The sequence below is a fragment of the Equus przewalskii genome, chromosome 3 (genome assembly GCF_037783145.1).
Source record: "Equus przewalskii isolate Varuska chromosome 3, EquPr2, whole genome shotgun sequence".
In the NCBI taxonomy this organism is placed as follows: Eukaryota; Metazoa; Chordata; class Mammalia; order Perissodactyla; family Equidae; genus Equus; species Equus przewalskii.
Window position 1 is genome coordinate 60,099,394 of NC_091833.1, and position 27,893 is coordinate 60,127,286.

The 27,893-nt window shown below is 42.9% G+C and overlaps 1 protein-coding gene across 2 annotated transcripts; it reads left to right on the forward strand.

Annotated features, from left to right (window-relative positions):
• Positions 1 to 760: 760 nt before the first annotated feature.
• On the forward strand, positions 761 to 27,493 carry PPEF2 (protein phosphatase with EF-hand domain 2). Of its 2 annotated transcripts, none has more exons than XM_008542031.2 (16): positions 761 to 2,122; positions 6,095 to 6,222; positions 6,375 to 6,432; positions 7,345 to 7,520; positions 8,814 to 8,928; positions 9,900 to 9,946; positions 10,736 to 10,902; positions 11,778 to 11,814; positions 11,907 to 12,056; positions 16,306 to 16,692; positions 18,695 to 18,880; positions 19,982 to 20,124; positions 22,597 to 22,703; positions 23,620 to 23,783; positions 24,536 to 24,623; positions 27,140 to 27,493. In XM_008542031.2, exons 1-16 carry the CDS (start codon positions 2,068 to 2,070, stop codon positions 27,388 to 27,390), a joined length of 2,259 nt encoding a protein of 752 aa, XP_008540253.1. In that variant the 5' UTR covers positions 761 to 2,067; the 3' UTR covers positions 27,391 to 27,493. The 2 variants fall into 2 exon arrangements, with proteins under 2 accessions (XP_008540253.1, XP_070468872.1); XM_070612771.1 differs by having other exon boundaries at positions 8,817 to 8,928.
• The last annotated feature ends 400 nt before the right edge of the window (positions 27,494 to 27,893 follow it).

The window sequence follows — 27,893 nt, forward strand, 5'->3', positions numbered from 1 at the left end:
TAAAATAAATATATCAGATTCAGTCCATCAACATATACTGAGGTTCTAGTGTATACTGAGAGCACTTTAAATATACTATTTATTATTTTCAAAGATACATAGATGAGAAAACTGAGTCTATGAGAGGTTAAGTGACCAAGATCTAGTGAGAAGCTGAGCTGGAATTCTCACCCGCATCTGTGTACTTCCAAAACCCAAACACTTTAACACACAACGTGGCTCTATAGGCAAGTTACCAGTTATCAAAGCAAGTTGTGAGTCCTTTGTGAGCTCAGTCACTGCTGGCGTCTCTTCCAGCTCTAAAACTCTGCAGGCATCTAGGGGGAGTTTGGTTGGTTTGGTCATGATGGCTCTCATTTTACCCCATACTCAGATTCTGGTTTCATGACACCTCTTGCATCTGGGGACCATTATGCATACAAAAAAGAGATCGTAGCCTTTTTTCCTTTGATTATTTATTCATAAAAAGCTAACCAACATAAGCAAGGTAAGCCTGTCATTTTGATTTGCAAGAGAAGAAGGTAACAATTCTTTGACAATGCCCAGTAACCTTCAAAAATAGAGGAAGTAGAGCGAGGTAGAAGTGATGGAGGGGAAAAAATATGGAAGTGGAATCTACTCTCCATGTTAAGTCAGTATGTCTCACATTGCTTCCTGAAGAAGGGCTAGAAAAAGATTTATCTTTGCTGTGTAAAAATTAATATGGCATAAAGTTTATTCAATTAACGTTTATTAAATCTCCACTATGTGACAGGCACCATGCCAAATACTGGGGATAAAGTGATGAATTTGCTCACACACAGTCTTTGCTCTCAAGGAACCCACAGTCTAACGGTAGACAGACACAAAATAGAAAACTGCCATGTGGCATTGCAGCGATGGAGATGTGCACAGGATATTCAGGAGCCCAGAAGAGGGGCACGTCAACCTGGCTTCTTTAAGGAAGGTGATGCCTAAAATGAGCCTTAAGGAATGAGTAAAGTTAGCCAAGTTAAGAGGGGCGGGAGAGGAAGAACATTCCAGGTGAGAGCAAAAACATTAAGTCATGGTGGTCAAAGAGCAGAGTTTGGAGAGAGGAGAGAAATCACATGAAGCTGGAGGAGTAGGCTTTTCGGGGGATGAGTTGTGTTTGTGGTATGTGGAGTCTGAGGCACCCCAGCGAAAGTTTAGCCGGAAGCTGGGTACATGGGGCTGACATTTAGGGATGGTCTGGGATGGCGGTATGGATTTGAGAGGTGGGAAGTGATAATTGAAAATGTGAGCATTGATTAAATCATCCAGGGAGCATGTGCAGAGTCAGGAGAGCTGACATTTAAGACTGGAATACAAATAAAAATCGACATTTTAGGAATAGACAGAGAAAAATGAGCTCAAGAAGTAGGCAGAGTAAATAGTCAGAGAAGTAGAAGCAAATACAAGGGAGTCTGGCATCATGGAAGCCCAAGGAGTAGAATTTTCATCAGAGTGTGACTTGTGGAGACAGATAGGCTTGCTCTTCTGGTAAGGTAAGGACTGAAAAGATGAAGACGTTGGTGACATTAGCATGAAAGGCGTTTTAAATCAGTAGTGAAGACGTAAAAAAATGGTTTTAAGAGGAATTAAGGAGAAAATATGTAGTCTACTCTTGAGAGAAATCTGGATCAGAAGAAGAGAAAGGTTGGGTTATAGTTAGAGGGATATAGGAGGTCAAAGGATGATGACGATGGTGATGAATTGCTTGGAGATTCAAGAGAAGAGACTTCAGTATGTTTCTAGGCTGAAAAGGAAAAGCTAGGAGAAAGATGGAAAACACAGGAGGGCTATGAGATGACAAATGGAGGGTATCTTCAGGGAAGAAACCTTTGCGCTGAGACTGGAGAGGTGGAGAGGGTAGTTACGGATAGTTATCTCACAGATAGTTACACGTTTTTTATGATGTGGAGACAAGGCCCACAGATAATTTGGTCTTCCTGAGCCAATACTCTGCCTGAATCTCCTATTTCAGATTCCCTCTTCCTTTTGTCAGCAAGCAATTCACTCTCTCTTGGACCTGCTATCTTGGACCTGCAGAAACATTGCATTTACACTATGGGAAGTGGCACCTCAACCCAACATCATTTTGCTTTCCAAAATGCAGAGAAAGGTATGTGTTTCCCACCACCCAAACTAGCTGTGTGTACCCCAAGGCCTACACTGCATATGGAGGGGCTTCTCAGGATAGGAGCAAGAAACCATTATATTCCTCCTCAGGCAACTCCTGAAAATTAGCTTCTCCGCCTTCTGATGTGACCACCAGAATGCTCAGCTGAATGTTGTAGGACTTGGTGAACTATATTTGACAGAACTAAAATTTACTAAGGAATCAGTGCTGTCCATTGGGGTTTATCCCAAACTACACACATATGAGTAAATGAAATAAGATTGGGCAAAGAGGGGATGAAAGGGCATTTCAGGTAGAGGGTACAGCATGTACAAAGGCCATGAGGTAGGAAGAAGAGAGGCATATTCAAGAAACTGAATGGTCTGAAGTGAACAAGATGGAGGATGGCACAATATGAGGCTGCTGAGGTAGGCAGAGTCCAGATTACCCAGGGTCTTAAAGGATTTTAAATTTTATCCTAAAGGCATGAAGAACTATTAAAGAATTAAAAATAGGGAATTATATAATAAGATTTACAAATTTAAAAGACCTTCTGGCTTCTGTGAAGAAATAAGAACAGTTTAAAAGCTACTAAAGTCATCTAAGCAAGAGATGATGATACCTTGGTCCAGAGTTGGTGGCAGCAGAGATGGAGAGAAGAAGGTGAATTCCAACAATATTCAGAGGTGGAATTGACAGGATCCGACTGATTAGATGTATGGGGTGAGGGAGAAGGATGGATCAAGAAGAACCTCCAGGTTTCTGTCTAGCAAAACTGGTCAGAAGATAATGCCAATTACCGACATAAAGGTAGTAGAGGAGAATCAAGCGTGACTAGAGGGAAGATGATGAGTTTACAGATGCTGGGTTTGAGGTGCCCATGAGACATGCAGGTGGAAGTGCTGGGTAGACAGCTGCATAGTCACATCTGGACTTGGGAGGAGAGGTTGGGCTGGAGATACATGCATTTGGAAGGCACCAGAGTGTGGGTGGTGGTTGGGGTCACTGAAGTAGCCTAGAGGGAGGAGAGACAGATCAGAGGCCAGGGCCTAGGCCAGAGCCATGAGGCACTCCAGGGCTTGAGCATAAGGAGAGGAGTCAGCACTGGAGGCTGAGGAGAGGCTGCCAGACATGTGGGAGGAAGCAAGGAGCTGGAGATGTAGGAGGAAACGAGGGAAATAGTGGCAGCACCTTGTTTATTTGGGCCTGCGCATCTCTGGAAGCACGTGGCTTCCTTGCTTTCTAGTTTGGCAGCGTGTCCCAGGCTCATCTTGCATTTTTGGCCGCAGACCAGGAGGAGCTATTGCCCCAGGGTGTGGGTGTTTATTGCTACCAGATTGGTCATTATTTTTATACCTTTTCAGTGAACAGATCCAGAAAATGTGTGTTAGTTAAAGAAAAAAAGTCATCACCAATTTATATTTAGGATCACAATATTTTTACTTAACAACCTTGATATTTTATTTATATCTCTTTTCTCTTTATTAAAAATCTTTTTTCCCAGTGACCTTAAAATAGTATCCTTTACGTTATCTTACCATATATAAATAATAGTTTCATGATAATAATAACATACTATTATAAACAATATGATTACTGAAAACTCTTTAAGATTTCTTTGCAGTTCTGTTTGTCCTCAGATATATCCGCTGGGGATGTGCAAAGTACTGAATTTTCAAGTCATTTGAAGTAACTCGTTTCCATGTGGTTATGCCACCAACTTATACAACATTAGATTCATTTGTTTAACTTTTGCTTTTGATTTTTAGAGATTGATTTTTTTCATTTTGATTTAAATTCGTTTTATAATTTTGTAAAACATTTATACAATTCCTGTTCCAGTTATCTGTTGCAGTGTAACCACCTATCCCTGAAATTGGCTTAAGACAACCATTTCATTCTGCTCATGATTTTATGGGTCAGGCCTTTGCAAAGGACCCAGCTGGGTGGTTTGTCTACAACCCTCAGGCCAGCTGGGGCTGGAGGTTCTGCTTCTGAGACAGCTCGTCACTCAGTATCTGGTGCCTTGGTGTCCCTCGGCCTCTTTCCTCACATGGTTGCCTTGTTCTTAACAGCCAAGTGTACTTACAACTTGCACCCCAGGATTTAGTCTACACAAGGCTTGAGCCAGGGGAGCCCAAGCATGTTGTATCATGCTGTTAAGGGAGGATAGGGTAGAGGATCTCAAACTATGCTGCATCTCAGAGTGGCCATCTCAGTTGTAGGTAACCCAGGCCCCAGACAGAGGCTGGGAGGCAGAAAAAAGAGGGAGAAAGAGAGGCATTGCCTGCCCTCCCTGCTGTACAGAGCAGAAGCATGACAGAGGATGTAAGGATATCTAATTGGCAGCATTTGCCTTAAAATGCTTGAGGCAAGGTGTTAGCAAACAACATTTTCAGGGGAGCTTGGTGGCCATGATATTCCTCAGTGTTGGTTAAACTTCAGCGCAAGTAAAAAGCATGCTTGGAGTTGTCACACCTGCAGGTTCCTGGGTTCCCTGTAGAGATTCTGATGCTATGGGTCTAGGGTGAGGTCTGGATGTCTGTGTGTTTCCCAGAAGTTCCTAAGGAGCCTGTAGTGCTTACTCTGGACATTTCATGCACTGTCCTGATCATGGATTTACAGAATTCAATTGGGAGAGCTTCAACCGCATCGCTTATTATTTAGTAAGTGCCTTTGAGAAATAAATATGACCTTTTTCTCAAAGGAAAATTCAATTTTGCTTAAATTCATCATAGGTTCTCTTTTCCTACTCTACAATCGTCTTTCCTCTTAGAGAAATCAGTGAGAATTCTATTAGCTCTCTAATGCAAGCTAAATATATTAAACCAATCTGTCTACTGTTCACAAGGTTGACCTGAGTGAAGCTGCAGGGTTTCCTTTTTAATCCAGCTTTATCCACAAATACCCCATTCATGACTGGTGGCACGTTCAGGCCCAGGAACTTAAGAAGAATCTAGTTATTTATGCGGACAGCTGTCCTCTTCTCTGGTAGCAGTACCTGACCACAGCTCCTAAAGCTCCTGTGAAGAAGTAAACCCACCCATGCCATCCTGTGGTACCCGCTCACCTAGAGTGGGTCCTGGCAAAAGGAAAAGCCCAAAGGCTGGATTTGATAGCGCAGTCATGGAAGTATTGTGATGAGGCTACCACTTAAAGTCCATGGGGATATCACGAATGTGGGGGCCCAGCAGGAAGTTATCATCACCTGACATTATAGTAGTAATTTGTGTGTTTGTCTATTGTTTGTTTTCCCCAGTCATCATCTGGTCCATCCCTCTTTCCAGATGAGGACATTGAGGCCCAGGAAGGCGACTTGCCTGACCACATTGTGGTCAAGGCGGCTCAAGGCCTAGAACCCAGCTCTCCTGACACAGTCTATTGTTATACGGTCATGCATCGCTTTTAAAGATAGAGATATGTTCTGAGAAACGCATCATTAGGTGATTTTGTCCTTGTGTGAACATCATAAAGTGTACTTACACAAACCCAGATGGCAGAACCTCCTACACACCTAGGCTATATGGTACTAGTCTGATGGGACCACCATCATATATGCAAACCCTCATTGACTGAAACTTTGTTATGCAGCGCATGACTGTTCTCCCTGCCACGCCCCTGCCTTAAGCCACTGTCCAAGGGGGCTGCATCCTTGCAGTCCCTCCGGGTTACATCTTCTTCTCAGAATCCTGGCAGTCAACCTTCGCATCTCTACACATATAGATGTTTTCATCAATAAGTGGGAATTCCAATAAACCTCCAGTGATATCAGTATAACCACCAGATCAGAATGGGAGTGGGATGGGGGATGGGAATGAGGAAAAGAGCACCCTGGCCAGCAGTAATGCAAATCCTTCCTATGGGCAGTGCTTTCCCCACCATTTTATCCCACGTTGCAGGGGGAGAGGCACCCCCACCTCTCCACAGGCCAAGGGAGTCCCAGCTCACAGGCTTGCTTCACCATCTGTGTCACAGCCTTCAAGGCAGCGGCCCTGATCCAGAGATGGTACCGGCGCTATATGGCACGCCTGGAGATGAGGCGGCGGTGCACCTGGAGCATCTTCCAGTCCATAGAGTATGCTGGGCAGCAAGACCAGGTCAAGGTACAGTGGGCTGTGGGGTGGAGCCGCCTCCAGCTCTGCCTTCCAGCTCCTGGGCAGCAAGGCCCAGGTGCCCACAAGGTGCAGCTGATCTGGACCACCCCTGGTTTCTCTTTTCACTCATCTCTAAAGCCAAGTCTTGGGTTCTTCTGCAGCTCCACGATTTCTTCAGCTACCTTATGGATCACTTCACCCCCAGCAGTCACAATGAGAGTGAGTATGAACTGCCACGTAGCACATCCTCCTGTCTCAGGGTCATAGATGTCTGGGTGAGGTGGAAGAGCCACAGGGCGTGAAAACAGGAATCCGGTGACAGCCAGGGAGTGAGTGAGGAGGCTGAGAAATAAATGGCAGAGTGGAATTTTATCCTGGTTCTCCTGGAAGCACGCCTGGAGACAAGAATTTGAGCGCAAGGAATTTATTAGTTAAATACAGGAAACACTGTAGGGCGGGGAAGGGTGGGGAGAGGGCTAGGGATTCAGGAGAGGGAGGGCAGCCAATAAAGGGTGGGCTACTAAGCCAATAACTCAATGCGCCTGGGAAATAGTGCAAAATGCACACCTGGGAATGATCCCACCCGGCGGTAGAGGGAACTGGAGTCTTCATGTGTCAGCCCCTAGAGTCATTGGTTGAAGCCTGCGGGGAGGGCCCGTGAGCAGGGTTGTCAATTCCACAGCATCTCTGGCCTGCGGCAGGCCCTCTGCGGACTGACCGGGAAGAAAGCCCTCAGGCCGAGACTTGCAGGCAGGCAGTTGGCAGTCGCTGAAGGGCACTGGAAGACGGAGGCATCTGCTGCTCTCACTAAGCACAGCAGAAATGCCCGTGAACTTTTCTTCCATTGCGGCTTTTCCCTTTCCTCCGGCTTACAAAGCTAGGCCCCTAAATTCTATGCTTTCTAAGTTAATCTTTTAAAATAAAAGTAAAATGGAATGGATGTAAAAACATAACCTTTTCCTCCTGTGCATCCTCATCTGTTGTCACTTCCCTTTCCTGTCTCCTCTCTGGGGTTGGAGCTGATGCCAGACTGGCCAGGTCCCACCTGAAGCACAGTCCAGGGAGAGAATTCCGGGTGGCCCGTGGACTGCAGGTGGGATGTGAGCCGCCCACCCTTTCTGTCCTGACTAGGGGACTTCCTGAGCCGCATGTTCACTGAGGAGAGACTCCCCCAGGACTCCGAGATGGAGGGGTGCAGGGACTATGACTGCATAGAGGTACCGGACAGTTACATGGGGCCACGCCTCTCATTCCCGCTGCTTCCTGACCATGCAACTGCCCTGCTGGAAGCCTTCAGACTGAAACAAGTACGCTCGCCCACGGAGCCTGGGTCTCCCGGAACGTGTCGGGGGAGAGCAGACTCCTCAGAGCAGGCATGGCCCCGGATTTAAGGTCTTCGTGTCATGAGTCCACTAGAGAGAGTCCACTCCCCATTTCCTTAGCCAGGACCTTGTGGTCAATCAGCCAGTTTTTATGCTTTGAAAACTTCCCCTCCTAATCATGTCGTCTCTCTTTGTTCATCCATCCCGCAGATAACTATTGAGCAGCGCTCTGTGTGGGCACTGTTCTGGGCACTGGGGATATACTAGTGAACGAGATAGATACAGACCCTGTCCTCAAGGGGCTGACAGTCTAGGCAAGAGACAGACAGTAAATAAGTAAATGTTGTAGTTTATTTGAAGGTGATGAGAGCTGAGGAAAAGAATGAGCTAAGTTCTAGGTGGGAGAGATGGCAGTTTTACACAGTGGTCTGTGAAGGGCTCACTGAACAGGTGATTTCCGAGCAAAGGTGGAGGGTGGTGAGGGAACGCGCCGTGTGGACATCTGGGGAGAGCATTCTAGGCAGAGGGAACAAATGGAAAGGACCTTGCCTGGACGGCTCAGGGAGCTCTGGAAGGCCGTTATGGCTGGAGAGGAGGGAGCCTGGGGAAGAGCATTAGGAGATGGAGGCAGAGAGAGAGTGGGGTGGATTTTTATTCTTCTGAAAGAGATGGGAGATATTCAACATTGAGCACAGGAATGTTATAAAATAATCTTGCTTGCTTTTTAAAATAATCATTCTGGTTGCTGAACAGAGAGTAAGGAGCAAGGGCAGAAGCAGGGAGACCATCCAGAGACTACTGCAATAATCCAGGCAAAAGATGATAGTGGCTTGAAACCCTGTTGGTAGAGGCAGAAGTGGCAAGAAGTGGTCAGATGCCAATCTTTCCCCTCTTTCAGTGAAGATAATTCACTGCAGGAGGAGTTTAGATGATGTTCCCAGTAATGTCAGCATCACTCAGTACCATCAACATGCATGCACTTATTCATCCTTCGCTGAGACAATGGTGTGTTTCTCCCAGGCCAAAGGCAAGGAAGGCTTTCATAGAGTAGCTAGGAAAGAGGAAATTAGTCTGATATTTAGGGGATGATGAAAAGCAGAAACAAGGGCAGAAGATGGGTAAAAAAGAAAGGATCTGTGCCCAGGGTCCCAGGGGCAGTTTACTGGGGTCACTTTTGGGGTCTTGGGTGATTGGGGTCGTTAGCAGTAAAGGTGAGGCCCATCTTCCCTCACGAACATCAGTGTTGCTTTGTTCGCTCCCTCCTCTTCCTCCTAATAGCAGCTCCACGCTCGCTATGTCTTGAATCTTTTGCATGAAACCAGGAAATATCTGGTGCAACTGCCGAACATCAACCGGGTCTCCACCTGTTACAGCGAGGAGATCACCGTGTGTGGTAAGAGCCAGTCAGAAGCGGCCTTACATGCTAGACACAAAGAAAACTCGGCCTGTGATAGGGGAGGAGAAAAGGCGGGGCTGGGGGGGAGACAGTAGGGCAACACAGCAGGCCAAGTTCATCTCTTCACACTGACAGGATCTACATATTCGCTCCACATTGGCTTAAAGTCGAGGTGGGGCAGTGAAGAACTGTGGGGCAAGAGGGCCCAGCCTCTGCTTTCTTTTCCCAAGCAGTTCATATCTGACCCCAAACCCATGCCCTCCATTCAGAACAAAATCCTTACAAATGGCCAGACCCTCCCTTATTAGAAGACATTTAATGTTACTTGAGCAGGCCTCAATTTCTAGTGAATTATTCCTTCTGTCCACATGTATCCTTCTCCCAGAAAGAAATCCTGTTAATGATGATTTTTTTCCCATCTCATTATGTTTTCAGTGATATTTAAATATCCCTTCTAGACTGACATTGCACCCTTAACTTAGGGGAGGCAGGGATTGTAAACTGGCAATTCCAGGGCTGCATGCAGCCAGCAGATGGTCTCATCTGCCCTGAAATGTCCTTAACTTTTAAAATTAGTTTCCAACATTTGAAAGTAAGAGGATTTTGTATTAAAATCCAGATTGCCAACTTCTCTTGAAAAAATCTCCTAACATTGGCCTGTAAGGCCTCAGTTCTCATCTGGGTTTGCAACCCTGCACTATTCTCTTCCATCTTTGCTTCAGTAAAAATAGAAGTCATTTACTATTTATGATAATTGTGCAGGAAAAATATTGTGCTTTCTGCTTTCAATATTAACTATCCCTGCAACAAGGGAAATTAATATTTATCCCTATGTTACATATGGAAAAATAAGTCACCCTAAGTTTCTTTACATACTCAGATTTTTCAGGGTATTTTCCTTCTATAGTAAAATGAGAAACAACGGTAAGGACCAATTGAGACTGATACTCTTTTTCTGTCTTTGTTAGGAGATTTACACGGCCAGTTGGATGACTTAATATTTATATTTTATAAGGTATGAATGTTCCAATTAAGTTCTTGTTCTGAGGCTTAATTTAGATGTTCAAGTAGAGTATCTATTAAATAAATGCTTAAACGTTGCTTGGATTTTAAAAATATTATTTTTAAATAATATCTGCTACTATGTAGCAAGTACATAATATAAAAGCCAGCATTGCATTATACTCAAGTACATTTCTGTAAATTGTTTTCAAAAGTCTTAGGTTAATAAAGAGAAGGAACCATTATTTAGCAATTGATTTTCTTTTTTCCAAATAAAATAATAGTTTATTATCAAAGCAACGGAAAGTTATTTTCATGCTCATTTTTGGTTATAAAATGTAGAGCATATACAACATATAAGAATATTCTATTAATGTAGTACTGCTTTATATGTACACTGCACTTCCCAAAGCATTTTCCCATGTATTGTCACATTTAATCTCGAGGAATCCATGGCAGCTATTGTTATTATTGGTAGTTAAAGACAGTGTGGCCAGAACTTAAAACTGGCCTTTGGATCACAAGTTCAGTGCCCTTTGTGCATGCCACATGGCAACGCTTTGGCTTTGTATAACACATTCATTTTGATGAGCATGTCATAACCTCAGCCTGGCTGGAAAGGAAATATAAGACCAATGGAAAATATTTCCATCTTTTACTGGCATTTCACTTTTGGAGGAGAGCCAGAAAGCACAGAATTGGTGTTAGATCTGATGTGACTGTCAAATGCACATTGGTTTGACCTAATTTCCTGTTCTCTCCCTTCGGTGCCTCTTCTTGGACTTGCCTCCTTGTTGGGAAGAATGGCCTCCCGTCACCAGAGCGGGCCTACGTGTTCAATGGTGACTTTGTGGATCGAGGCAAGGATTCATTAGAGATCCTGATGGTTCTTTTTGCCTTCATGTTGGTTTACCCAAAAGAGTTCCATCTTAACCGAGGCAACCATGAGGACCATATGGTGAACTTACGGTACAAACCAAAACATGCATGGGGCTTTGATGTTTACTTGTTGCAATTGTAGAAAGTTATTTTGTCAGAGCTTCTTATTTGTTAGATGCCTTTTTAAAGTAGCTTTCCAATTTTATAAAGTAGAATACACAATATATAACATTTAAAAAGGTTTTTAAAAAATTTACACATGGGGCTGGCCCCATGGCTGAGTGGTTGAGTTCACGTGCTCCGCTTCAATGGCCCAGGGTTTTGGTGGTTCGAATCCTGGGCGTGGACATGGCACCGCTCATCAGGCCATGCTGAGGTGGCATCCCACATAGCACAACTAGAAGGACCCACAACTAAAAATACACAAGTATGTACCAAGGGGCTTTGGGGAGAAAAAGGAAAAATAAAATCTTTAAAAAAAAATTTACACATTATCCTACTATCTAATAAAACCATTAAATTTTTTTTCATATATCCATACTGGTTTTTTTTTGATGAGGGAGATTGGCTGTAAGCTAACATCTGTGCCAAGCTTTCCTCTATTTCGCATGTGAGTCGCTGCCACAGCATGGCTTAATGAGCTGTGTGTAGGACTGCACCCAGGATCTAAATCTGCGTGCGACCCTGGGTCGCTGAAGCAGAGTGCGCTGAAGTTAACCACTATGCCACTGGGCCGGCCCCTCTGTACTCTTTATCATATAAACAATAAAGTTTCACTATAGAAAAAGAAAGAAATGCAAATTAATAAAGGAAGAAAATTAAAATATCCCATATTTCTCTACCCAGAGATAACGTTATAATTATAAACATTTTAGTGATTATTCTACAGTCTCATTTTTATAAAAAAGCAATTATGCTATAACTATTGTCACTAAATTTAATATCTTTTTTGCTTCTAAATCTAGTTATGGCTTCACCAAGGAAGTGATGCATAAATATAAGGTGGGCTGCCTTTATAAGCAAAAATTTCTCTTAGTTCAGATAAGTTGAGTGTATCATTTGAAACTTAGTATCTTGTTAATATCACTTTTTAGACACATGGCAAGAAAATACTAAAAGTACTGCAAGATGTTTTCTGTTGGCTTCCGCTGGCCACTTTGGTTGATGAGAAAGTCCTGATTCTTCACGGTGGAGTGTCAGACAAGACTGACCTGGAGCTTTTGTCTAAACTAGACAGGCACAAGGTACTGACTGAGTAATGAGACAGTGCAAATTTCACCATCATGCCCAGTTTCACTGCCAACATAAAATAAATGTCATCTTGCATGCTGATTCCAGTTGACTAAAAAGGGCTGTTAAGTAAAGCCATTAAACCAGTAATAGGAGAAGGATTGAGAATCCATAGCTGGGCTCAGGGAGTGAGTATGCTGTGATCAGTTAGTGATGTTGCCATAGACATGATAGTGGGGAGTGGCAGTTAGTGCTGTCTACCTGCCATTCCTGATATAGATAATTCTCAGTACCCCTCAATCACTGTCACCTGAAGAGACTCTATTTCCCAGATAATTCAGATCATCTTCAATTAAAGACAACAAATGTGCATTGAGTGCCTACTTCATGCAGGGAGGATGCTATTGGCAGATGCAAAGATGAAGATCAATTTCAATTAAACTCAACAACTTTGTTTTAACTGCTTGTGCAAGGAAAGTGCTAGGAGAGATACTAAGATAACCAGAGATGGTGGCTGCCCTAAAGGAATTTACAATAGCCAGCAGGAAGAGGGGGAGTGGGAGAGACAGAATGTATTATACTCCAATATTAATAAGTCTCTATTTTCCATGTCATTTTGGAATAGAAATCTAGAAAGCAAAGACTCTATTTTCTTTTAATCATAGACTCTTACACTTGAACAGTGTATGATGGTGTCTATACTCCAATTATCCATCACACACAGGAACCCCTACTACAACATCCTTGACAACATTTGCTGAGCAGTTCCAAAGACAGGGACCTCATTACCACACAAACCAGTCTACTTTGGGCAACTCTAATTGATATAAAAGCCTATGTTATATGAGACATAAATGAAACAGCATGGCTTCAGAATCAGACAGACCTGGGTTTGAATCTTGCAACATGCAGTTCTTGGCTGGTATGGCAGCTTTGTTTTGCTAGGGTGTCCAGGGACCAAGGCTTCTTATGTCTTGTTACTCTGCCATCCTTGGGGCGTCATTCCCATGTCCTCAACTGCGTAGCCCAACACGCCTTGCCACCACCTCTGTATTCCAAGCATTAGGATAGAGGCAGGAAGGGAAGAAAAATATTCCTGCCCATTAAAGACACAGTGAAGAATTTGCATACATCTCTTCTGCTCTCATCCAGCTGTTCAGAATATAGTTACATTACTACAACTCACTGGAAGGAAGGATGGAAATGCAGTCTTCTTTCTGGTTGGCCAAGTGCCCAGCACAAAAGTTGGGGTTTCCATTCCTATGACAGAGACGGGAAGACAGATTTGGGGGAATGGTAGTCTCTGCCAGACAGATTTTGGAGTGTGGAAGTATGTCCTTTTTTCCCTGAGTAGGTATGGTGAGTGGTTAACTCATGGCCTATGAAGTCAGATAGAAGTGGATAAAAATTCTGGTTCTGCTACTTATAGTTATGTGACATTGAACAAATTAGTTAACTTATTGTAACCTCAGTTTCTACATCTATAAAATAAGGATATGAATAACTATATCATAGATGTTTTGAGGATTAAATGAAAGTATATGTGCATGTGCCTTACAAAATTTGCACTCAATAAGTGGAAATAGCATTAACTACATTTGGCTGAAGTGGCAGAAAACTTCAAATAAGAATGGCTTAATGCTTACTTCTTTGTTGTATAAATAAAAGCTGGAAACAAGCAGTCCAGGGCTGGTACAGAAACGCCACAAAGTCATTAGGGACCCAGGTTCCTGCTCTCTTGTTGCTCCACCATATTGCATCATGGCCCAAAATGGCTACTTTATCTCCAGCCATCATGACCACATTCTAGCCAGCATAAATTAGAGAGCAGAAGAAAGGCAGTTTTCCTTCCTTTACAGACATTAGGTTGTACACAAAATTTCTGTTCAAACTTTGTCATATGTGAACACAGCTGAAAAGCAGGGTGGAAAGTGTAATCTTCATTCCAGGTGGTAGCTGTAAGAATCTGGGTTTTTGTTACTAAGGAAGAAGAATAGACAGATGTTGAGGTAGCAAGACTCTGCCTTAGTCTGCCCCTGTGGCTCCCCAAATTTCCACGCACACCCTCCTTCCCGTACAACCATGCTCATCCCCACCCCAATGGAGTTTACACTCAAGCCTCATTCAAGGATTGCATCCAGTTCAAAGCCCAAGGTTTCTGGATTCAAGGCCTAGCTGTCAGGTCTGGCTAAGGCTCCTTATGATCTGGTGACTAAAAGACAAGTTATGTGTCCCTGCACACCGAGACCCAGTGTAGGAAGGGAAGAAGGATCACTCCTGGGCGGAGGCAGAGGAGGGAGAGCGGCAGCATTTTCAACAGCTCCCTCCAAAAATCCTCGTTATAAAACCCCCTGTACTTCTCCACACTCTCACTCCTTTCATGTTCTTGATGGAGAGGGAGGGGACCCAGGGACCTAAAACCAGCTCTTAGTGTTTCCTCTGTCAGTGCCACATGTCTGTCACTTCATTTTTTTTTCACCTCAAACATTCGGTTCCGCCGTGTCGATGTCTGGAGGTAGAGACGGCAAGTCACCACAGAGCAGACTCTCTCATGGGAAGAGCCACGTTGAATTACGTAAACGTAGGAGAAGTAGGAACTTTGGAAAGAATGCTGAAGAGCAGTTTATTTTCTGTAGCTTAGCAAAGGCTAACTTCCCAACAGCTGGTTTGCAAAGCTCTGGGGAAGGGTGACGTAGCCATTTGCCCAGTCCAGGGACCGCTTGGGAGGGAAACACAGAGCAGCGAGGGCTCTGGAATCCGGCCTGGCGCAGTTTTAGTATCTCGTGCCTCAGTTTTCATATCCGTGCTATAAATGGGGGTGCATTCTCACCGGAGAATGAGGGCTAATCAATTAATTCTTGTAAAGTGCCCAGAATAGCACCTATTTGGAAGGACCTCAATACGTATTAACACTAATATTCTCCTTAAGGATCAAAGTTAGGGATGCGTCTTGGAGCAGATGACATCCTTAAAAGAAAGTTCCTTGAGGCTGGAAAGGGCTGGAACTGATGGTCTAGCCCTGACTGTGAGCTGGCCAGGAGGAGAGAAGGGGCTGGTTAGGACTCCCTTCACATTTTGTGCCCTTTCCTGCTCTATGCCCAGGGCCGGAACCACCTGGGAAGTCAGCGGTGCTTGTCCAAAGTTAGAGTAAACGTCTGTTCTATTCTGTTCCATCTGGATTCCTCTTCAAACATCATTCAGGTCCTGCTGACCCTCTCTGAGTGTCTTTCTTTGTTCTTGTCCTAAAGCCAGTCCACAAGGGACATGGCTTTCCTGAAGGTCCTTGTGTCTATTTGCAGAAAGTTCTCTTTCTTTGGTTATGTGGTTGCACAGAGTTCCCTTTGTGAACTGGACACTTTTATCATTGTTATCCTTGTGGGCATCACATCTCTGTTTTCACTGTGGCACTCAGGCACGCCAGGAATGTCTGCTCTCTCTTTTTGCTCGACGCCACAGCTCTGCTCTGTGGCCTGACCCCTCTCTTGCCCGTGATCAGAATTTTTCTGCTTGTGTCTATGTTCTTAGCCTGGTCCCACCACAATGACCCTGAGTCAGTGAGAGGGACCATACTCAGTCCTTTTGGCAAAGAAGTGTATCTTCCTGATTAAGTCCAGGCTGAAAAGAGATGCTCCTTCCCCTCTCTGCCCTTCCTCAACAGGGAAGATAACAGGTAAGATCACACTGCCTGCAAAACGCCATTCAGGGCTGCCTCTCCCCCAGCAAGCGTCAAGTTTTTCCTATTCCAGCACTTCTCAACCACAGGGTGCATTTCTTCTCCTTCGCTTTAGCATCTGTGGAACAACAGAAAAGTCAATGAAGGCTCACTTTCCTGAGAGAGAAGTGCCCTTTCCCATCCTGGCCTAAAATCACCAGGCTCCAAGAGGTGACAACGACCCAGCTCAGTATTTCTCAAATTACCTGTGGTGAAGGACGAGGTGTCATAAATTTCCAATTTGTCACAGACCAACATTTTTGTAAAGTACAAGATTATGAATTACTAGAAAAATGAAATACAAACAAAGAATGCAAGCCCACGGGTCACGTGCTTGAATGTCATAGCAATATCCAATTGCTATCCAGGTCTCTAAAGGCTTACTGTCACGTTCTGTGCTTGTCTTGTCGTGGGCCAGGAGCAAACTGTTCACAGACCAGCCCTTGTCTGTGGACCCCTGTGTGAGAAGCACTGACCTGGATGCCAAAATGCGACTCAGAAAGGACCCCCAGTTTCATCCTAGCATCTGTGTCTTTTCTGGACATTTTCAGATTGTTTCCGCCATGAGGTGCAAAACGAGAAAGGAGAATGAGAAGCAGGCAGAGAAGGGAAAAGCCAACCAGACAGGCTCTGCAGGGAAACCTTCCCCATGGTTTCTCCCCCAAAGCCACTCTCTCCCGTCTTCGCCCCTTCGCCTCGGCTCCCACAAGGCTCACAAAGACAGCCGCTCCTCCAGCGTCCCCTGCAGCATCCCCCCGAACCCCCAGGAGCTCTCCCGGCAGGTGCGGCGCTCTGTGGACCTGGAGCTGGAGCGGTGCCGGCAGCAAGCAGGCTTCCCAGTGATCAAGGAGAAGAAGGAGGAACCCCTGCTCTTCTCATCAGAAGCAGACTCAGAAGCTGGGGAGCTGCTGCAGCCCACTCAGGAGGAGTGGCGGCAGGTGGGTTGTGGCCAGGTGCCGCTCCCTAGAATGTGCCACCATCAGGAGGGACCAAGGATTTTAGAAAAACACATCAAATCTCCTCCTTCTATATAAATTCAGGGTATTTTTTTTTTGACCCTTTTCTCTCTCTCCCTGGGGTTAGAGCTCCCCAGAAAGATATTAGTATTTGCCTAATGACATAAATTTTAGAGTTGTATAAAGGATGGGAAGATATAGCAGGTAGGCTCTATTGCCTGAATAAATTGGTTTAGTGACCTGGCATCATTGGGGTAAGACGGTAAGGCACTATTTATGGGATGCTATTATATGTTTTGTTTTTTGTTTGTTTTAATGCGTTGAAAAGATGGCTGCTGTAACTCAAGGCCGAAAGGGCTAGGTCCAGCAGCTTCTGTCCCCCTCTGTTATCAGGCAACTAAAGGCTTTCCCAGAATCTCCAGAACTGTGTCACATGGCCCACCTAGCTGCAAGGGAGACTGGGAAAGCAAGTATTTAGCCAGGCACATTGCCACCTCCAACATGGAGTCAGAGTTCTGTTCACAGGGAAGAAGCAGGAGACTGGGTACCCAGTAGGGACCCACAGCACGTGCCAAATGGAGGGCGCACTTCATGGGGGCAAAGCTGTGGCAGGGGGACCCCTTAAATGACGGTTGTAATCCGACTGGGAGATGATTATGGTGATCTTGTATAGTAGTGTTAATACAACTACGTGAACTTGTTGGTATTCAACCATTTTGACCTGTAAAAATGGCAATTTCTTATGGTTCATCCAATAAAGAAAAGGAATTCAGAATTATTTAAGTGCTAAAATTAGCAGAACTTGCTGATTGATTGGATGGTGGGTGGCGAGGCAGACGCGGGTTTGCAGCTGACTCTGAGGCTGGAAACCTCAGAGAGGTAGACGGGGAGCTCCGGTTCCATTCTCCGAGTTATCCATCTGGGCTTCAACATCAGCTTAGACTTGACAGTTTAAAACGCAAGTCTCTCCTTTTACAAAACATGACTCGATAATAATGTGCTGATATTTACAAATCAAATTCATTTTTTGCCTTAAAAGTACATTTAGAAAGTATTAGGTGTCAACAACCAAAAAACACCCACTTTTTCCAGATGAGTTGTGTAAGACTGGCAGTCAGTGTTTTCCTGAGTAGTAACAGTAGAGTAAAATGTTAATTGCTAGAAAAATTGTTCAGCTTCTCTGAAAATTCTTCAAAAATTTCTGAAATTACTTTAAGAAATAGAATGCCTGATTGCACTTTCCCAGGACCACATCTGGGGCTTGTGAATCTGCATGAGAGACTATCTTTGGCCTTCTCTTTGGGCAAATGTCCAGGAGCACTGGCACTGACTGCAGAGAACTGGCTGTGATCAAAGCTTCTACCAGAGCAGCTCCCTTTTTTTTTCATGAGGAAGATTGGCTCTGAGCTAACATCTGTTGCTGATCTTCCTCTTTTTGCTTGAGGAAGATTGGCCCTAAGCTAACATGCATGTCAATCTTCCTCCATTTTGTATGTGGGATGCCTGCCACAGCATGGCTTGAAGAGTGATGTGTAGGTCCAGGCCCAGGATCTGAAGCAGTGAACCCAGGGCCACCAAAGCAGAGAGTGCAAACTTAATCTCTACACCACTGGGCCAGCCCCTTTTTATCTGTTTTATATATTGAGCTTTCATGTAAGATTTATTTTCAAGAAAGTGGATATATCCTTGTCAAACAATATGCACTTACACGTGCTCATTTTGTGAGTAAAAAAATTCTGGAACCTCAGGATATAAAATATAATAATATAAATATATATATTTTATATATATAATTTATATAAATATAAATGTATGTCAAATATTGATTGTATGGAAATTTATTCACTTATTTTTATTCAAATATTTTAGTCTTTTTCCTCTTCTGCTCCTCCTCCTCCTCATCTTCCTCTTCTTTCCATAGGAATGACTCTGACTGAATATCTGTCTAGTTTTTAGGAAAGAAACCATCTCTTGGTCTCTCCAGGTTGTAGATATATTGTGGAGTGATCCCATGGCCCAGGAGGGCTGCAAGGCCAACACTGTTCGAGGAGGAGGCTGTTATTTTGGGCCTAACGTGACAGAACAGCTGCTACAGAAATACAACCTGCAGTTCCTGATCCGCTCACACGAGTGCAAACCCGAGGGCTATGAATTCTGCCACAGCCGCAAGGTGGGTGGACCGTCCGCGGTAGCACAGAGTGGTCCGTCTTGCTCCTCCAGGCCTGGATGGGCTAAGGCGCTTGGCTTCTCATGGTCCACTGTGCCTTGGATTTGCTGTCCACTTGCTCATAGCAACTGGGTCCTTTATAGTCATTAATCCTTGACTTTTATAGCCTCTTTAAAACTCAAAATTTGATCGAGGCCACAGCTCACCAATACCCTGAGAGGAGAGTGAGGGGCAGATATGGTCCCATGTCATGGATGGAAATATGGTCTAGTGTTTTCTCAGCCACATCTCTAGTCTTTAAGTCACATTACTTGCTGTCACATGTCACAAACAACACTACAGGGTAACAAGATTTCTGCACTGTGCCCCAGGCAGGGATTCAGGACCGTTTGTCTTCCCAGGAGCATAATTAATGTCCAGACTAATCTTTGGGCATCTCCAAATCCTACAATGTTTGCCTAGCTTAATGCCACTAGGGTGAGAGTAGTCCCAGGAACACTAACTCTACAGGAGAGTAATAGATTTCCAGGCAAAAAAAAGATCGAGACCAACTAATGTGAGAATGTTTTGTTAAACAGTTATACAAGTTTCCTTATTGTAGGACTTCTGAGAACCTTTAACTTCCTACATTCATTATAAATTGCCAAGGTAAGCTGCAGTGTCTAGCGTTTCCCAACGTGTTGACAAGGGAAGCTTTTTTCACAGAGCATCTCAGGAGGTACAACGCTCTGTAGGAAACTGCTTTGAGAGCTCACACCAGCTTTAATAACTGATGTGCCCGCGAGTTATAATGGTCATCCCAGTTTATTAGACCTAGCTTGCCTCTAGGTTGAAGCAAATCAAGTGTTTTCTATGACCCCTGCTATTTTTACTTGGGATAAAAATGTGAAGAAAACCTGTGGTGGATATCCTATCAGAATTCAAGTTTTTACAACTTGAGTCACAACTCCTGCCCTACTAGCATCAGTAACTTTTAAAAAACATCCGTAGGTGAGGTCAAGGAGGAATAGCAGCCACTGAAATCGGGTGGGGCCCTATAAGATTGAGGGTGAAGAGTTCATCAGTGAACCTGAAGGCTTGTCTCTCTCTTCTGTTTTGATTTAGGTGTTAACCATCTTCTCTGCCTCCAACTATTATGAAGTTGGCAGTAACCGAGGGGCCTATGTCAAACTGGGGCCGGCCCTGACCCCACACATTGTGCAGTATCAAGCTAACAAGGCAACCCACATGCTAACCATGAGACAAAGGCAAGATTTTTCAATGAACGATTTTCCAAAAAATGGAATTATTGTATTTATAGAACCTTTGAAGTGTGAAATGTCATGAAGTTTACCCAAATTCTAAGTGAGAATTCAGAATTTAGCTACGTCAGCAGTGAGCTCTAGAATATACATTATAGCAGGGGTCTCTTCCTTCCCCTCCACTCTAAAATCTCTACCTACTCATCATTAATGAAAACAACTAATTTGTTTCCTGCAGGAATTATTCTCAGTGGGTGTGTTTTCAGTAAAGTCTATATATGAGGCCACTAAGTCTTTTCAGGGTCACTCTTCTGTTTTCTCTCATCCTTACAGGGTTTATGTTACCCCATACACCACAGCGGAAGGTTCTTTCACTTTCTGGGGATTTGGCAGAGGGATTTCAGTGGGCACATTGGTTAACAATGCCCCTTTCTTCCTGGGAAGGAAGCGTATAATAATAAAATGGCTTCTGTTGAGACAATTCTGACCTTAGCTGAGAGCTTACTACACACTAAGTGTTGTTACAAAAAATTTATCTATAGTGTCTCACAATGAACTTATGAAATACATCGTGTTACTAATTTCAGTTTTATAGATGAGATCATTAGGAACAGAGTTAAATCAGCTGGCTCATGGTCACACAGCTAAGAAGTGATGAAGGTTGGCCTTGACATGGGCAGTCTTATTTCAGAGCTCACAGACTTAATGACTATGCGATACTGCCTCCTATCGAGAAGATGGCCCCAGGATATATAAGCTGCTCACAGATACAGTTGTAGTGCTATGAACAAGCTTATTTAATTATCAGATGAACTAAATTAGAAATCAAAACGAAGTTAGTACAAATGCAGTGATTCTATGTGATTTAGGTGTTGTCACTACAAAAGGAGTCACTGTAGGGAATCCTATAAATAACATGTTTTAATAACGTAATTAAAGAGCACTCAGCGCTTGGGAATATTCATGGGTTGCGTTAAAGCAAGAATAGCATCACCTAATTTACACAGAAGTCGCTCGTCCAACAACCTCAACTATCTGGAGCACAGTGGAGAACGAATAAGAGAGGAGTGTCTCCAACCAATCACAACTGACGTCTCAACATCTATAAACTCAGGATCACGTGTTTTTCTTAGAGGAACCTTCGTGCAGAACCCATTTAATTTTGGTTTAAATCCACATCTTCCAATAATAGTTTAGCCAGACTGGAGTCTACCTGTCAAGACTGATTCCTGGCCCCACCCCTTTTTAGCTATGTGACCTTGGGTTAGTTACTTACTCTGTTAGGGGCATAATAGTCATACCCACCTCAGTGGGTGTTGGCGGGTTAATGAGATGATCCACGCAGAGCTCTGCATGTAGTAAGCGCTCAATATGTGCTGCTTGACGTTGGGACTGAGAGCCTTGCACACCCAGAGAGCTCCCAAGAGTGTTGCCAGACTGCATCCCTGTGTGATAACGATCAACGACTACAATTTACCAGTAAATAGTTTAAATGCTTTGCCGAACCAGTGGTTCTTAAAGTTTTTGGGGGGTCCCACACTTCTTTTAGCCTCTGATAAAACAATAAACTCCAGAAAAAGCATGTATAGTCACATACCTATGAAACTTGGGGTGAGTTTTAGGCAGTTCACACTATCTGAGGAGTCTAGGGTGCCCATGGAAGGACTGTTATGCTAAAAACCTTAAACTGCAAGGAATATTTTCATCAAATGTGATTAAAATGGTGGTGTTTTTGTTGTTCTTCTTCTTTTGCTTTTAGCCCTTGACAAGATAGGTTATCTGGTCATTATTTATAGAATGGCTGGTTCCTCAATGAGACAGAACAAAGTACATATTTGCCTCCTATCTCTTTTTACATACTTGTTCATTCAACTACTGATATTTATCAAACGCTTACTTTGGGCCAAGTGCTGTGGCCAGCATTACTCTATTGACGCAATAAGAACGAGAAAACTAAATTAGTGTTATTTTGTTATATATAGATCTTGCCTTGTGACTGTTTAACATAATAGTAAATTACAAGGAAAGCATATGATTATGATAACAGATCCCATTTGTTGAGTGCTTTCTAAGTTCCAGGCTTTCTTCTAAGTGCTTTACATGACTTCACTTATTTAATCTTCACAACAATCCTATGAGGTAGGGACTGTTTTTATCCCTATTCTGCAGATGGGGAAATTGAGATACAGTGCAGTTAGATCACTTTATTGCACTCGTGGTCATTCTCTAGAATGTCTGCTCTAACCACTGTCCTACACTGGGAAGGACAGCAGCGTTCCCCAAACAGATCCCATTTGTGCACAACAGGGAAAAGTTGGGAGCCAGTGGGGAGAGAGAAGAGACGGAGCTCTTCTGCCAAAAACTGAGCTCTTGGGAGGTTGAGACATTAAGAAAGAGAGAGGAGAAATGTAGTAAAAACCCATGACTATTTCTTCTCTACTAATTTTTTAAAACATTCCTTTTCGTCCCCTGTTCCAGGATTAGCAGAGTCGAGGAGTCAGCCCTGAGAGCTCTGCGGGGAAAGTTATTTGCTCATTCCTCAGATCTTCTTGGTGAATTTAAGAAGCATGATAAAGATAAAACTGGTAAGACTAATTAAGTAAAATATTCATAGAGGAAGGAAACTGGCCAAAAAATCTCTGCCTCACAATAGTTAGCAAATAAATATTTGTTGAATGAATGAATGACCCAAAGACCTCTTTGATTACTTCTTCCATTTTATTCAACTTAACGTCCCAGTAATCTTTTCTAAACTTTTAAATTCCAAGCTTTTAACAGAATATGAACTTGGTAACTATAGATGGAGATGGTGAGAAGAAATGGAATCAAGGGAAGAATGACAAGGCCAGAACTAAGCAAAAAGCAACAGGTGGGGCAGGTTACAAGAGTATAGCCAAGATGAGCAAAAGACCATTGATTTGGCTTCTTGTTGTTGAGTGTGTGCTTATCTGTTCTGTGTTCTACTCTTCAAGCTAGAAATTTTGTCTTTTCTCAACTCAATGGAATGTCTAATGGACGTTGACTACATGTAGCTCTATTAAAGAATAGCAGTAACAGTCATAAAATCATAGTAACAATTTTTCATACACATCTAAACAACCAATGCTGTATATGTATAATGCTTCGTGATTTTTTAATGAGTCTTGTGTGATTTCCAATAGTATTGCCAGGTTTAGCAAATAAAAACATGATGCCCAATTAAATTTGAGTAGTAGACAGACAACAAATAATTTTTAAGTGTAAGTATGTCCCATGCAATAATTGGGACATACTTATACTTCATGGTCTGTCTGAAATTCAAATTTAACTGGGTATCCTGTATTTTATCTGGCAACCCTATTTCCCAGCCAGCTCTACTGTGACCAAGAAAAATAGTGACAGTGCCCATTATTTCTATTGCCTACAGATGGTGAGAAGAATGTCAGGATAAGAAGGTATGCACTGTTGGGCAGGAAACTAGACTTACAGGTGGCAAGTCAACAAGTGAGCTCTTTCCTGTAGGTTTGATCACCCTGAGTGACTGGGCAGCCGCTGTGGAGTCCGTGTTGCATCTGGGACTACCATGGCGGATGCTAAGGCCACAGCTGGTGAACAGCTCAACAGATAACATGCTGGAGTACAAGTCCTGGCTGGAGGACTTAGCCAAAGAACAACTGAGCCATGAGGTAATGGTGTGAAAATGGTGGGTGAGGGCAGATTGTGGACCATGAAGTCCCTTATGGAGAACTTTGAATCAGAAACAACCAAATATTGATAACCCAAAAGGGAAGGGTGAGAAAAGGGAACAACTATTTGTTGAGTTTTTATGTGCCAGACTTTGTGTTAAGTGATTTAAATATGTTGTTTCAGTTTGTCCTCAAAACCACCTCAAGAGGTAGGTATCATCAGCACCATTATACCCATGAGGACACTGCTCACAGAGGTTAAGCAGCCTCCCTGGAATCACAGAGCTTCTAAGTTATAGAACTGGGATTCAAACCCAGGTCTGTCCGGCTTCATTGACACCAAGCTTCTTGCTCCATGTAAACAAGTATTTATTCAAGAAATATTTATTCAATGTATAACGTATGTGAAGCTTTGGGCTAGGCACCTTTTTTAAAAAACAGCTTTATTGCAATATAATTCACATACCATATAATTCATCCATTTAAAGCGTACAATTCAATGGTTTTTAGTATATTCACAGATATGTGCAACCATCGCTATGGTCAGTTTTAGAACGTTTTCATCACGGGCTAGATACTTCTTAAACTATTAGATTATTTGGTACATTGAAGGGCATTGGGGGTGGAAAGATGGTAAAACATCTTCAGGTTTTTTCAAGAGTGTCTTATCTTTGGGGTTGATTGTATGTTAAGTATATATTAGAACAAGCCTAAATATAAGATATAGAAGCAAAGTGAGTTTTTTCTTGCAGAACATACAGTCAAGTTTGCTGGAAACACTGTATCGAAACAGATCCAACCTGGAGACCATTTTTAGGATCATAGACAGTGATCATTCAGGTAAAGGCACTCATTATCCTCTAACTATCTACACACGACAAGTATTTACCTCTCACCCTTTAGTCTCCTACCTCATTACTTAGCTCGCTACTCAAGCACTTTAGGAGCAAAGTCAGTAATGGCAATGCTTATAACTGGCAGAAACTAGAAGGACTGAAGCAAACCAGCAGTCTGTGTAGAAGAGGGTTGGATGGAGAAGAGTGAAGACAAGCTGAATGAGAACTTCCTCCAGGAAGAAGAGTTGTTAGTAGATGTGATATTCTGTATGGGTCTATCAAAGATAGATACAAAGTAACGAAGACCGCCTAGACAGAAAGGCGCTTTCAGTTTCACTCCCGAAGTATCTTTAAAAAATCCTGTTATTTTGAAATAATTATAGAGTCACAAGAAGTTACAAAAAAATTGCAGAAAGGTCTATATACCCTCAACCTGTTCCCCCAAAGGTCCAAAGGCCTTTTTCAATGTTACTACTGTTTTATTTTCTTGAGGTATAATTCACATACCATATAGTTTACTCATTTAAAATGTTCATTCAGTTCATGGGTTTTAGTATATTCACAAGGTTGTGTAACCATCATCACTATCTAATTTTAGAACACTTTCATCACCTTAAAAAGAAACCCATACCCGTTAGCAGTCACTCCCCAGTCCCTGTCCCTTCTCCACGAGCTCCTGGCAACCATTAATCTGCTTTCTGTCTCTGTGGATTTGCCGATTCTGGACATTTCATATAAATGGAATCATACAATCTACGGCCTTTGATATCTGGCTTCTTTCACTTAGCAGAATGTTCTCAAGGTTCATCCGAGTTGTAGCAAGTATCAGTTCTTTGTTCCTTGTTATAGTGGATAACATTCCTTTGTGTGGTTGTACCACATTTGTTTATCCATTCATTAGTTCATAGACATATGGATTGTTTCCACTTTTTGACTATTATGAATAATGCTGGGGCCAGCCCTGTGGCCGAGAGGTTAAGTGCGTGCACCCCAATTCGGTGGCCCAGGGTTTCGCCGGTTCAGATCCTGGGTGTGGACCTGGCCCCGCTAATCAAGCCATGTTGGGGTGGCATCCCACACAGCACAGACAGAAGGACCTACAACTAGAATATACAACTATGTACTGGGAGGCTTTGGGGAGAAGAAAGAAAAAAGAAGATTGACAAGAGATGTTAGCTCAGGTGCCAATCTTTAAAAAAAAAAAAGAATAATGCTGCTATGAACATTCACGTACAACTTTTTGTGTGAACACATGTTTTCAGTTCTCTTGGATGTATTTCTAGGAGTGCAACTGCTGGATCATATGGTAAAACTATGTTTAACTTTTGAGGAACAGCCAAACTGTGCCTATACCATTTTACATTCCTATCAACAATGTATGAGGGTTCCAATTTCTCCACATCCTCACCGAAACTTGTTTATTTTCCTTTTTTTTTTTTTTTACAGCCATCCTTCTGGTTACGAAGTATCTCATCATGGTTTTGATTTGCATTTCCTTAATAACTAATGATGTTAAGAATCTTTTCATGTGCTTATTAGAAATTTTTATATCTTCTTTGGAGAAATGTCTATCCAAACCCTTTGCCCATCTTTTACTTGGGTTGTCTTTTTACTGTTGAGTTGTAAGTGTTCTTTATATATTCTGGATACTAGACCATTATCAGATTTATGTTTTGCAAATATTTTCTCTGATTTTATGGATTGTCTTTTCACTTTCTTGGTAGTGTCCTTAGATGCACAAAAGTTTTTAATTAAAAAAATTCCATTTTATCTTTTTTCTTTTGTTGTTTGTGCTTTTGGTGTCATAGCTAAAAAAAGTTATATAATCCAAGACCACAAAAATTTATACCTGTAGACACAGACTTCTGAGAGTTTTATAGTTCTAGCTCTTACAGTTAGGTCTCTGATCCGTGTTGAACTAATTTTTGTTTATAGTGCAAGGGAGGGGTCTAGTCATTGTTCTGCATGGGGCTATCCAGTCGTCCCCTACCATCTGTTGAAAACACTATTCTTTTCCCATTGAATGGTCTTGGAACCCTTGTAAAAATCAATTCACTGTACATGTATAGGTCCAAAGGCTTCTTATAAGCAGAATATGTTAGTGTATGTTTGGGATGATTTAATGTAGGATTTCTCAGCAGTGGCACTATTGACATTTTGGCCTGAATAATTCTTTGTTTTGGGGTCCATCCTATGCATTATAGGACATTTAGCAACATCCTTGGCTTTTACCTAATAGATGCCAGTAACACCCCACCCCCACCCCAGTCATGACAATCAAAAAACGTCTCCAGCCATTGCTAAATGTCCCCTAGAGGGAGAGGAGCAAAATTGCTCCCAGTTGGAAACCACTAGTGATCCAGTGGTTTTGTGCCATTCCCTTGGGGACTTAAACTAGGTACTAGGCCTTGGGTGTCTTTGTCTGTTTAACAGCAGGGAGCCGGTGTCCTTGCAAGAATGTCAGAGGAAATGAACGTTGAAAACACTGACTCACTGAAATGATTTCCTCTCTCTGGTAAGGGTTCATTTCACTGGACGAGTTCAGACAGACTTGGAAACTGTTCAGCTCTCATATGAAGATTGACATCACGGATGACTGTATCTGTGACCTTGCTCGGAGCATTGACTTCAACAAGGATGGCCACATTGACATCAATGAGTTCCTGGAGGCCTTCCGCCTTGTGGAGCAATCCTGCTCAGAGGGCAATGCCTCAGAGTGCCCACAAGCCACAAATGCTAACAGTGGCTACAGCAGGCCAGATGCACACTAACAACAGCCTGGTCTGCACCGCCCAAGGTGCCTCACAAGCAACGCCAAGCTTGTCGCTGGAATATCTCCCTTATTCTCCATAGATCTGTGGTTCTTTATGCTGAGAGTTTGCCTACCAGTATGCTTCAGAATCACCTGTGTATTTGCGGGTATGGCGTGGGGTTAGTGTGTGTGTGTGTGTATGTGTGTGCGTGTGTTTGTGTGTGTGTGTATTTTTAAATATATAGACATCCCAGACCCATCTCAGGATTTTCACAAGGTAGGACCCAGGTATAAGTATTTTTTAATTCTGAATTCTACCCCAGTTATGAATCACTGATAATTAAACCCCCTTATTGTTTTCATTTTGTATCTTTTATTTTATTGTTTTTAAAATGTCATATTAGTAAAAGAAAATTATCAAAAATTGTTTCTGTAATCTCATCACCCAAACATATGAATTCTTTTCATTGTTTACTTTTTCTTGTTATAACTATAGTAGTGTTTGTATAATTTAATGTTCTG